The 12,754-nt window shown below is 43.5% G+C and overlaps 1 protein-coding gene across 1 annotated transcript; it reads right to left on the minus strand.

Annotated features, from left to right (window-relative positions):
* Positions 1-7,913: 7,913 nt before the first annotated feature.
* Positions 7,914-9,503, minus strand: mid1ip1l (MID1 interacting protein 1, like). Its single transcript, XM_061725653.1, has 2 exons — positions 9,352-9,503; positions 7,914-9,033 (listed from the first exon to the last, which is right to left on the minus strand). Exon 2 carries the CDS (start codon positions 8,946-8,948, stop codon positions 8,466-8,468), a length of 483 nt encoding a protein of 160 aa, XP_061581637.1. The 5' UTR covers positions 8,949-9,033; positions 9,352-9,503; the 3' UTR covers positions 7,914-8,465.
* Between the last annotated feature and the right edge of the window lie 3,251 nt (positions 9,504-12,754).

Genomic DNA, 12,754 nt, shown 5'->3' on the forward strand with positions numbered 1-12,754 from the left:
CGTGCTGGTTCACATTATGTTGGCAGCACAAGGCTCCACATTGTATCTGAGCTGTGCACGGCGATGTGGGCTTCACATGGGATGATTTTACGTCACGACGGTGCCTAGCAACACTAACTTCGCAGCACACAACATACGTGTCATTACACAACCGCAAACTTGTTTTAATCTCAAGCAAACGCTACCTTGGGATCAAATTAAAGCCGCTGGAAGGAACTGCAAATTTTGTTTTCTCAAGACGGGTAAACAAAGATGGCTGGAAACCAGAGCACTGACCGAGGCAGCTGACTCACTGGGAGCCCTGGAAGTCTCACAGGATGTTCATTCATCTGCTTTGTTTTGTAGGGAAAAAGAAAAATGCAGATATGACATAACACTATTTTTGTTCAACAGCTGAATATTTTGGCTTTGTAAGTTTTGCTGAGAAAAGTCAAAAATGTGATAGCTAATGGCTTTTCTTTTTTTTTTGTCTGGATCAACTATAGGAAACTTGTAAGACACTCGGTTGGCCTTTTTTAAACTTTTTGCTTAAGCATTTTCTTCACTAATTAAGAACAATGGTTCTTGTCAATAAACTCCAACTTTCTCATGTAGCAGCTGAGAGATTTCTTTCATTTGTATTTTCTATTTTTAAGGCTCATTGGTCACCTTACATATTCACTTAAATGTTCTCTTTCATCACATAGCTCCCGTGTCCCTCCCATTTAAAGAGATTTCCACTGATACATGCCGAACCAACTGCAATGGGAGTGGACTTAACATGAGATGACTCATACAGGATCCGAGAGTACCTCTTCAAAACAACCACTGCAGAAATGCTAAAAATCAACTTGGATCAACAAGTTTTTAACTGCAAAACCAAGATCAGTCGTTCTCTGGTGTTCCTGCTCCACCACCTCGTTCCTCATCTGGTTGTCGCTCTGCCTACGTCACGTTTCATTTCTGTCGGTGTGTTTATTAAATCGTTTCTAGAGCTGGTTTCTTCTGCATTTGTTGGGGGTGTCAGGTCAAATCCAGAAGAACCAGACTAAACAGCAAGGAAATAAGACAGCCAGTCAAGCTAATACAGCTGTTAAATAAAACGGTTTGTGTCATGTTTGTCAAGGAAATAAAAGAGTGGAATGAACATCTGAAGACATGAAATATACACAATCTGAATCAGCTGTGTGTTTCTTTTATTTTGAAATCCTGTTATTGGAAAGAAGGCCAGTTAGAAAATGAGCCATGACTTCAATTTTATTGTACCTAATCAAGTGTTTAAAGATGATAGAGCAGCAGGCACGTCTCCAGCTGCACAGCAGGGCGCTGGATCGATCAGGCTTTAAGCTTGTATTGCAGCCACGTGTTAAGGGACAAATCGGAGGGAAGAATTGTTTCATTTGAGTAATAAACTTGTAAAAGAAATCATTGCACTGTCTCAAAAAAAGTCTGAAGATGAAAAGAAGGCGGCGACTACAAGAGGTTAATGAAACACCTAAAAATCTACCAGCACACTACTCCAAGAGGTGCAACATGGAGATTTTACTGTGGAGCTTTCACTTCAAATATCATCAAAGACATGTGGAAAAACCTCAAAAGAGCACACAGGTCCTGCCCAATAATCTCACTGAACAAGACGCCTTTTTGCTTGAAGAACTGATTAAAATCCTACAAATAAATAAGTCTCTCAGCTGCTTATAATAAACAGAAAAAGTGCTGCCAAGGTGCATAACTTGCCAAATTGCTCGCTACCTGGAACTGACCAAAGACTTCTCAAAGTCTTTTCTTCGGGCTATTTAGATTTTTATTTCTCTTTTTTTCTGTTGTTATAGGAGAACACGGGGATATATAATAATAATAATAATAATAATAATAATAATAATAATAATAATAATAATAATAATAATAATAATAATAATAAATGCCTCTCTCCTCCAAAAAAAGTTTCAGATAATCTTTTCCTCTCCTAGTTATCCAGTGACAGATTTTCTAGTAACTTTTGAACACCACTGCAAAATACGATGCCTGATTACAGATTAAACTGCTCTTGTGTCTAAAAAGTAACCAGCTAGAACAATAAAAAGCTGCTTACAACTTAGTGCAATCCAGTTAAACATCACTGTTTCTCAGAGGTACAGCTTTCTACAGGTTGATCTAAACCAGATAAAATACGCAGGACTTAAAATTGCCACCTTTAGTACCACAACAGAACATTGACCTTAAGTATGTTGCATGTGAAAGTAAATACAAAATGGCTCGTTTCCCAGTGTCTTTTCCATTGGAACAGTTAGTTAGGTCAATAAGATACTTCAGGTTAAACAAATATTTCCCTTGTTCTGTCTCGGTGCATTTGCAGTGTCAACGTTTGTGCCTTTTGCTCCATTCCAGAGTTTGTAGAAAGGTGCCTGCAAATTAAAGCAAACAACACGGTGAATGCACTGGGCTGTTTGCTCAGGGTTGTTGCTATAGGCAGCGCTGTTGCTATAGAAAGATTCCTCAATAAATTGACCAAATGATAAGAGCAATCTTAATGTAGGTGTGACGGTCAGGTAAATGCTGGCGCTGTAACTGCAGATTCAAGCCTTTATTTAGTTACTGACCACGCGGCTTGTGCATGGCTCATAAAGTGATAATGTCTGTTCTGTCTGGCTGCCCTGAGTTTTACAGCTGTTGAGTAACCCTTGGGCATTGCCAGGGCAGAGACACCAGACACGGCTTCTGCCTGCCAAGCCTGCAGTCATGCAGGGTTATGCTGGCAGGCCGGGTGGGGCAAAGACCCGCCGCTCATGCAGATCTTTCAACACAAAATAACTGTCTGCAAGTCTCAGTACCTGTCTGTCACGCTGCATGGAGCCCGGAGCATGTTGCAACACGTGAGCGGTGCCTACATTATCACATGCATGAAAGTTTGGGCTAATTTCTGATTTTTTGAGTTTTAAATACAAATGCAATCAACACTGATTCTCTCATACACAAAAATGAACTTTGACAGCTGTACTGCAATGATGAAAGAGCACCAACTCCTCCTCCTCTTTTGCCATATCAAAAACAGCATGTGTGGCTGCAATCACTCGTGCTCAGGTTTCTCAACACATGAGTCTGCTGGCAGTTAGCCTGTATTACAGACCATGTCTCATCTCAGGCCCTTAGAGACTTATTTGGTTGGAGTGAGTGATGAAAATCTCTGTTTGGAGATATCATACAGTTTTTCTCTGTCTGCCTGAACAAAGCATTTCCTGCAAAACATGAACAAACAGAAGCAGCAAGACAGTACATGTTGCTAAAGGAAAGATGTTTACATTTTAGAGCTCATCCGGTTTTCTTCTGGATTAACTGTGTTCCTAGAAACTGTAAAAAGTTACAGTGCACTGAGACACTTAAAGCCTCATTTCCACTTGTTTCTGTGCACTCAAGTGACATGTCCTTAGTCTATTGATTCCTATGTGTACCTCTGTAGTCTCTGACATAGGTGCGAAACGCCTCCTTGCAGTGTTGTTGGGACCATAATTTGCCTCACGTGCATTAGAAAACATTCAACTTGTGTGGTAGATATTGGAGGAAAATGAGGTGTTGGGTGTCGGTAGAAATGGAATTCACAAAAATCAACCGCTAATGTGCTTTAGAGGTGTTGTTCGGTCAATTTGCTACCTAATGAGGTGTATGATATCTGGAAATATTTCAAAAATGAGAGGAATTTTCAAAAGCATACAACCAAAAGGCTAAAGGCCTCAAAAAGCACACCTTCCGTGCGCATGAACAAAGAAATATGCACTAGCAGCGAACTGCTGTAGAATATGGGTGTGACGCAGTCTAGCCTATGTTAACGTACAATGTATGCAGCAAGGGAGAAACAGGATTATCCCCATCTTTTGTCAAGAGGGACAAGGCATAAAGGCATAAAGACAAGTTTATTTGTATAGCACAATTCAACACATGGTAATTCAAAGTGCTTTATATCAACATTAAAAGCGGCAAGACACAATTAAACAGTAAATAACAAATAAAATGAGATAAAATGATAAGAAAAGAGGTCAAATAAAAAAAAGCTCAAGTTGTTAAAAGGTAAGGGCAGTAGAATACAGCAGGTAAGTATTTAATTTATGAGTATGCTTCAGTAAACAGTAATGTTTTTAGTCCTGATTTAAAGGATCTACAGTTGGAGCAGACCTCAGGTCTACAGGAAGTTTGTTCCACCGGTGAGGAGCAGAATAACTGAACGCTGCCTCACCTTGCTTGGTTCTGGTTTTTGGGACACACAACAAACAAACCAGATCCAGATGAACCTCAGGGGTCTGGGAGCTTCATAGGAACTAACAGATCCACCATGTGTTTTGGTCCAAGACCATTCAGTGCTTTGTAGACCAGCAGTAAGATTTTTCTTTTTTTACCATGCAGGTAAAAACCAAACAAAGCAGGTAAAAACCCACGACCCCGGCCACCCGGTCCGGGCCGGACACGTGGCCAGGAGGCCCTCACCCTCCAGGCCAACGACCCCCACCCGGCGAGGGGCCAGCCTGCCCGGAGAGACAGAGCTGCCCCGGCCGCCGACGCGGGCAGGAGCACCCGCCCCCACGAAAGTGGCCCTCCAAGACCAGAGGGGTGCCCCGCCGCGGAGGCCGCGGGGGGGACCGGAGACGGGCCCGGAGAGAGGGAACCCCCCAACAGGGCGACACCCGCGCGGGCCCGACAACGGAGGGCCCAGCAGTAAGATTTTAAACTCTATCCTTTGACTCACTGGAAGCCAGTGTAGTGATTTCATGACCGGTGTAATATGGTCCAGTTTCCTGGTGTTTGTAAGGACTCTGGCGGCAGCGTTCTGGATCAGCTGCAGCTGCCTGATAGATTTCTTGTTAAGGCCTGTAAAGATGCCATTGCAATAATCCAACCTACTGAAAATGAATGCATGAATAAGTTTTTCCATGTCTTGTTTAGACAGAATCCCCTTAATTCTAGCAATGTTTTTAGGTGGTAATAGGCAGATGTAGTGATAAAACCACCTGAACTATATGTAACGAAGAAAATATAAAAGGACTAAAACCAGTCCAATAGAAAAACAACCCCTGTAGCATCACTTTTCAGTTCCTTCTTATCCCTGAATTCCTGCCATTGAGGAAGCGCCTCAAGCATCCAGTCTCTTGGTTCCACTACAGACTTTCTGTTTTTTTTGGAGCGTTCTCTGCTAATGAGCTCATTGACTGTGTCAGCGCAACTTGCTAGTGTAGCCGATGACAACCAATGGCAGTTCTGCCTCTTCCAGTACCTTAGACCAGTGTTTCCCAAACCTGGTCCTCCAGTTCGCCTGTCCTGCATGTTTTAGACGTGTCCCTCAACACACCCTGATACAAATGACTGTGTCACTAAGATGTGTGCAGACTTTAATGGCAAGCTGAGGATGACCATTAATTAGAATCAGGTGTGTTGAAACAGGGAAACATCTAAAACATGCAGGGCAGGGTACTTGAGGACCGGGGATGGGAAACACCGCCTTAGACTATAAAGAAAACTGGACAAACCCTTCCACGATGTCACCCATGGGTTTCTGAAGAGTCATTTTTGAAGCCTGATTATCAGAACTCTGGTCTACACCATCTTGGCAGTAGCTGACTCTGCACAACCATAGTTAGTCCAAATATGGGAAAATGGGCAGAAAAAAAAGGTAAACACATAACTCGAACACAACCACCTGATCTCTCAGTTACTGAAAGCTAACTACTTTAGCTTAGTGCACCCCATTCATAAAATCTGTCCATTCATCCTTATGTCAAATGTCACTACCAAAACAACATCTGAAAGAAGGACTTTGAGATGTGCTCTGGCCAAGAGCTGCTGGATTCACCGGCGGTTGCTGAAGCTAAAATCTTCCGAGTTATAGCCTACAGCTACAGCAGCAAGCCAACCAGTTAGCCAACGACAGTTTGGTCAGAGAGGCCAATTACCACCAGATCTCACAGTTGTCCAGATTTAGCTGCCATTTAGGGCTTGCGTCTACTGCTGGACTTAGCCGTCATTGATCCTTCCAGGCAAACCCAGAACAGTACAAGTCACATAATGTTGGACATGGGATTATTCTCTCAGGGCTTAAGTGGCAGCTCAGAAGTCAAGTGTTCACTGATCACGCTTGGGCAGCTAAATCTGCACTTCTACACTGACTTTAAACATGAAAACTGATGAAACCTTTGCCTACCGCACCGGTCGTGCATAGTGAGTATTCATGACACATAACTACCACAAAAAACAGCAGAAAGGTCTGGTTGATTGTCAGAAATGGTATTGAAGTCATTTCCATCAGCTGTAGTGAAATTATTAAATAAGGCATGTTTTAAATACAGCAACCTCCACAGATGATTTTATATTGTCAGTAAACTTATTTAATATCAGAACCAAGAAACAATTTGTTTAAAATACATTTTATATACAGTACAGACCAAATGTTTGGACACCACCTCATTCAAACAAATGGGGAAATGTGTCCAAACTTTTGGTCTGTACTGTGCATATATATATATATATAATATATATATATAGTGTCTAAAAGTTCATTCATAAAACGTCTGTACATAGTGATGGAGTAGAGAACTATTTTTTTGATTTTCACACAAAATCTTGACTTCTGGGAAAAGATGTAAAGTTTAGAAGGAATATTTTCTTTCAGTTTTGGGGCCACTTGTTAGTGGGATCAGATAAGGTTGCCATGGTGACTGCACTCTGCTGAACTCCTTGAACTCATCCCGGCTGCTTGCAGCTATCTCTTTACAGTGGTTGTGTTTGTCTGATTGATGGAGGCTTGATTTTTTCCTTCTTTCCTTGCTTTAGCCCGGGTCTTTGCCTCTATCAGCTCTAATAAAACTCAGGATTGCTCATTTTATGACAGATAAATGTTCCGCTAGCTGATTTGCTATATTTTGTCAAAGTAAAACTGTAAATCTGTTTAGATTCCTTGTGGGTCCAGCTGCCTACAGCTGATGACCCAGTTTGAGTGGGCTGAGGCGGACTGACCAGCACAGCCATTTTGATTGTAGCTGTTTGTGTGGCCCATTGTGAGTGGAAACAGTGCTGCAGCCTCTCACCACAGGAACCCCCCCAAGATACAAACTCTCTGACCCCAGGATGCCTGCCGTCTGAGGAGCACCAGTTTCTCAGTCCCTGGATGTCCTTTATCAGACTACAACCGCTTAATCGGGGCTGTGACTTTGAGAGATATGGGTGGAGGATGGTGGGAGGGGGTGTAGGCATTAGACATGTGATTGGTGGAGCTGTTGCTAAGGGGAGGGCTTCCTCCATTGATGGATAGATATGTGAAGAACACAATTTAGTAGTTCCTGTTTTTGCTGCCATCACATCCACAGCTGCACTGAGAATGACCTTCCATTTACATTTCAAACCCCAGAGGTTTGAAGAGTCATTTCTAACACGGTGGAGCAATTTGTTTATCAAATTTGTCCTCATCTCTGATCAATGTGTTTTACAGCCATTTACGACCTTCCAGCCAGGATGCCAGTGTTTGATTAGTGGACTTTGTAAATGTCAGAAATGAGGCCGAGATCGTGTCTCCCTGGTTGAAAGTTTGAAGGCACGTTTCCACATTTAACTACATCATGAACCAGTTTTATGAAGGCAGTTCTAAACAGCATTTTTTGTAGTACATTACATGTTCATCTGCACTGCTGAGTGGCTGAGTGAGCAGGCATTTCCCCTAGTGCCTACAAGTGTAGTTACAGCACAATGATCTGAAACCATCCTGTGAGCTGCCAGGAGATCAATGACATCACTGTCTGCCAGTAATACATAGTTGTATATTTTCTATAAACCAGGTGAGGTTCATATGCACGCAACCTTTAAGTGGATGAAGCAGTTCTGCTCATCTTAGAAATATTTTAGAAGCATTAAACCAAAAACCTCACATCATTCCTGTTGAAAGTGACAAACAAGGCAACTGTTAGGTGTATCATTTATTTCAGGCGCACTGCATTTCTGCATCAATATAAAATTGCTTTTGAAATAGTCAAGGACAGACAAGAGCCATTACAGACAGTGAACTGAACAGGGCATGGGGGTTTAAAAAACAAAATAAAATAAAGTCAGGGCACACACCAAGGGGGAAGAGTTAAACTTTCTGCAGTCAGGAGCCCATCAGCAAGATAATTTACAAAAGGAGGGACAGAATAACCAGTATTCAACATCTCCTGTAGGCAGGAACATTTTTCAAATAACCTGAACGGTTTTGATGCAGTTAGAACAAATTTCTGCATAAAAATCAGAGCTGTGCTTCATCTGGCTAAAAGAGTCCATGAACCTCCGCCAAGCACAGCGTCGACCTCTGTAAGCCAGCCGAAACGTGCATGCATCACTGGTTGTAAAGGGGGGGGGGGGTGGGAGAAAGTGGAGTGTTAGTGCGGAACAATAAGAGATGCCCTGATCAGTTCACTGGTTGAGATTAATATCCCATTGTTGCAAGTTGATCAGTCTGGGGGGAAGAGAAGCGACTTCTATCTCATGAAGTTGCCGCCTCCAATTTCCCGCTTGTATCTGTTGGTGAGGTGGTCTGCCCGCATCGTGAGCTTTGACAGAACTCCAAACAGTCCCCTGAGGTGGTAGTGAAACTGATGCTCCAGTTCGGCGTTGTCGTCCACGACCAGATCCCCGGTCACCGGCTGCTGCTCCTCCTGCTTCACTGCCATTTCCAGGAAGCTGGCGCCGCTGCTCATCTCCCTCTTCAGCAGACCCCACTCCATGTCGTTCTTAATGGACTTGAGGAGCAAGTAATGCTCATACATGTCCCTCTGTTTGCTGGCAGTCTCGTTATTGTTGTCCTCCACCTGACTGGCGGCCTGCTCCTCCAGCGGCAGGTCTCGCAGCAGGCTGGGGACCATGATGGTCTCGTCCATGTTGTTGGCTGCTGCGATGAACCGGTGCATGACGTTGATCAGTGAGTGCTTGTTGCTGGTTGAGTCGCTGCTGATCTGCATCATCCTGAAGGCTTAATGGTGGCTTGGTTACAGCTTTCGACAAGGCAGGTAGCGTCTTTGTATTAAAGGCAGAAGTGCTGAGGGTGATCTGTAAAAAGACGAGAGGGGAAGCATGAAAGGTGCAAAAGATTTGAGCCACAGCTTTACATAGAGGAAAAAAAAAAAATTGTGCAAACAATGGAGGACAGCTCAAAATCCAGGAAGCAGGAAACGTGGTCAGCATGCTTTACATCTCACTAAAACATGATCCTACGACAGTAACAGAGCGCAGTAAGCTACATTAAGACAATTTGATCAATATTTTTCACTTTGCTGCACTGAGATTCCTGAAACTCCCATCAGTGACCTTGAATTCCTCCCGCGGAAACGCGAGCAGAAGATGGGTAGAAAGAGGCTGGAGACTGACCTGAGATGGAAGAAACCCTGAGTTGGATCTTAGTTGCCGTGTTGGCTGGATAAGATATACACCCAGTCGTGAAGAACCGGAACACAGCGACCGGGAAGGAAAACGAAGATTTCCTCAACTGTCTGGAGGGTTAGACCCGGTTTTATACTCGACAGCCGGTTAAGCGAATAAAGCCCGCCCTCCTCGCACGCCCATTGGACAGTGTATAGGAAAGGGGCGGGGCCTCTCAGCATCTGATCCTGAACCGGCCAACCTGATTGGCCCTCGCAGCTGTCACTCAACGCTTTTGTTTAAGGCAGGGCTGCACTCTGGTAACCTCGCAACTCAGACCGTTACAATCCTGGAGGCCGTTAATACGCAGTTAGAGTTTGGCCATCAGGTTTATCAACAATGTTGTTTTTAAAAATCAAGGACTAGAGTCTAAACACTGTCGCAAAACTTGTTAAAATCGGTCAAACACTTTAGTTCCGCTTGAGGTTGTTATTCGCCTCCAGTCGTCTCACCGGTATTGCTACACGGCACTGCCACCTGCTGGCAGATCCGTGTAACTACAGCGGTTTTACCAGATGATTTTAAAACTTGTAGGGTTTAAATCAGTCCCTGCACGTAATAAACACTAAATTCTGCTCTGACCTGGAATAATTCTGGAAAGAGGGAGGGGAAAAAATGCTCTTACCAGATAGCTTTTAGTTTGGAAATGTTCTTGATGGGGGGAGACCATTTCACACTTATGAATAAGAAGCTGCTGGGATCTTAGCCTTTATGAAACAGTGAGATGTGACCAAACCAGCAGGAACAGCTCAGCTGTGTTAAATTAACTGATTAGTTATCAGCCTGCAGTGTTGGAGCTCTGGATCTGCGATGGGATTAATATCAGCTGTGGCTTCTTTATTTCAATTCTGTTAGATATATATTAATTTTCTTTGCTGATTAATACTTGTTCATCTTTATCTTTTCTATTTAGTTCATTATCTACTTTATGTTCTATTGTTCCCTCAAAGTTAAAAATTATTGAATACCTGGCTTGTTTATGTGGAGCCCATAGGAGATATCAATGAGATAAAAAATAAATAAATAAAAAAAGGGTCCCTATATCACTATATAAGGTGTCCATGGGATTCACCTTTGCTTATTCTCAGGTACATGGGTAATGGATGGGCCCGGAGTGGCTGTTGTATCTGGGTCCAACTTGGGTCAACCACACAAGCAAAGGGGTTAATTCACGTAGGGCCAATATGAGAGCCCACTTTTCAGCCTGTTTGTACCCGACATGGGCCTCACATACAGACGATAGGGTAAGATAGTGGTGGAAAAAAAAGAAGAAAACTCCTATTCTATTATTGTTATAGTCAGAGGTGGACAGAGTACTCGACCCCAGTACTTGATTAAGAGTACAAATACTACTGGTCAAAATTTACTCTGTTACAAGTAAAAGTAGCTCAGTCAAAATATTACTCGAGTAAGAGTAGAAAAGTACTTGCTTTTACCTAAGTATCCAAAAGTAAATGCTTTTAAATTTACATTAAGTAAAAGTAAGAGTAAGAGTAAATTTCTTATTTTCCACATCAGTAAATTACTATATTTTTTCTAAATTAATTTAAGGATCTTTTAACTCTTGTTTCTGAGAATTAACTCTTTGAAACCAGCTGCACTGATGTGCTGCTTTTAGAACCACAATGTTATATAAAACCTGCAGAAACACCAAAAACAAATCAAATGAATGGGATCATAAGAGGACAGCAGATGATGCAGAGTTTATTAACCATCATGAACTGAAACCAAATGAACCTGCACCATCCAACTATTGTTGCGGCTCTGTCTTGACTTGTTGCGGCTATGTCTTGACAAACTCAGGCTACTTTGGCGGTATCGTTTTGAGGAGGCTTGACGTATTTCCGCTTTACGTACATCCCAGTGGAGAGCGTGCACTGTGATAGGTCTCCTCCTTTGACAAAAACAGCTTGTGTCCAACAGGATTTTAGGGAAGAAGAAAAAAGAGCAGACCTGAAAGTAACGAGTACTTTTCAGCCTTCCTAGAAATTTACTCGAGTAAAAGTAAAAATATTTGTCTTGGAAATGTATTCAAGTAAGAGTAATAAGTACCAAAGAAATCTAATACTCAAGTAAAGTACAAATCCTCTGGATATGTACTCAAGTAAATTTACTCCGTTACTGTCCACCATAGTAAATGTTTCAATCATAAACCTGCTCTGTCCTGCCTGCCACGCTGGATCCCTGGGCAGTTGACGACGCAGTTGCCTTGCCCGTACATTCTGCACTCTCCCACCTGGACAAGAGGGGGAAGAAGAGATGTGGACGGATGCTCTTTGTGGATTACAGTTCCGCTTTTAACACCATCATACCAACCAGACTAGACACAAGCTGAGGGACCTAGGCCTGCACCCGCCCATGTGCAGCTGGATACTCAACTTCCTGTCTGACCGCCGTCAGGTGGTGAGGATGGGCAACATAATGTCGGACCCACTGACCCTCAACACAGGAGCCCCCCAGGGCTGCGTCCTGAGCCCTCTCCTCTACTCACTGCACACACATGACTGTACAGCCACGCACAGCTCCAACGTCGTAATCAAATACGCGGACGACAGGACAGTCATAGGCCTGATTGACGACGATGACGAGTCGGCCTACGGAGCGGAGGTCAGGTCAGTGACACAGTGGTGTCAAGAGAACAGCCGGGCTTTAAACGTCAGCAAGACCAAGGAGCTGATCGTGGACTTTAGGAGACCAGAGAGAGAGCACGCACCTGTAATCATCAATGGTGCTGCTGTGGAGCAGGTTAAAGACTTCAAGTTCCTCAGAATTCACATATCGAGGGACCTGAAGTCGCTACACACACCACAAAAGTGGTGAATAAGGCCTAACAACGGCTCTACTGCCTGAGGCGTCTGAAGAGGTTCAAAGTGAGCCCCCGCGTCCTCAGGGCTTTCTATACGAGCACCATGGAGAGCGTCCTGATGAGCGGCACCACGGCCTGGTTCAGGAACTGTACCACCGCAGAACAGAAAGCACTGCAGAGGGTGGTGCAAACAGCACAGCGCATCGTGGGACTGGAGCTTCCACCTCTCCAAGAACTTCATGAGACGTTGTGTGGCTAAGGCCCAGAACATAATCAGGGACATCCATCACCCCAGCCAGAGCCTGTTCCAGCCACTGCCGCACCCTCGGCCGGGCAAACGGTACCGGTGCATAAAGAGCAGCACCACCAGATTCCTGAACAGTTTTTATCTGTCAGCAAATAGACTGCTGAACAAGACCTAGTTCGGGTGACGAACTGAGCTGAACGTGTTTCGTTAATAGAGATTTTTATATTATACACATAGGCCCAAGACTATTTATTATTTTTCTATTTTGCATTCCACCCACGGTATCATGTAGATTATTC

This window comes from Cololabis saira, chromosome 7 (genome assembly GCF_033807715.1).
Source record: "Cololabis saira isolate AMF1-May2022 chromosome 7, fColSai1.1, whole genome shotgun sequence".
Lineage (NCBI taxonomy): Eukaryota > Metazoa > Chordata > Actinopteri > Beloniformes > Belonidae > Cololabis > Cololabis saira.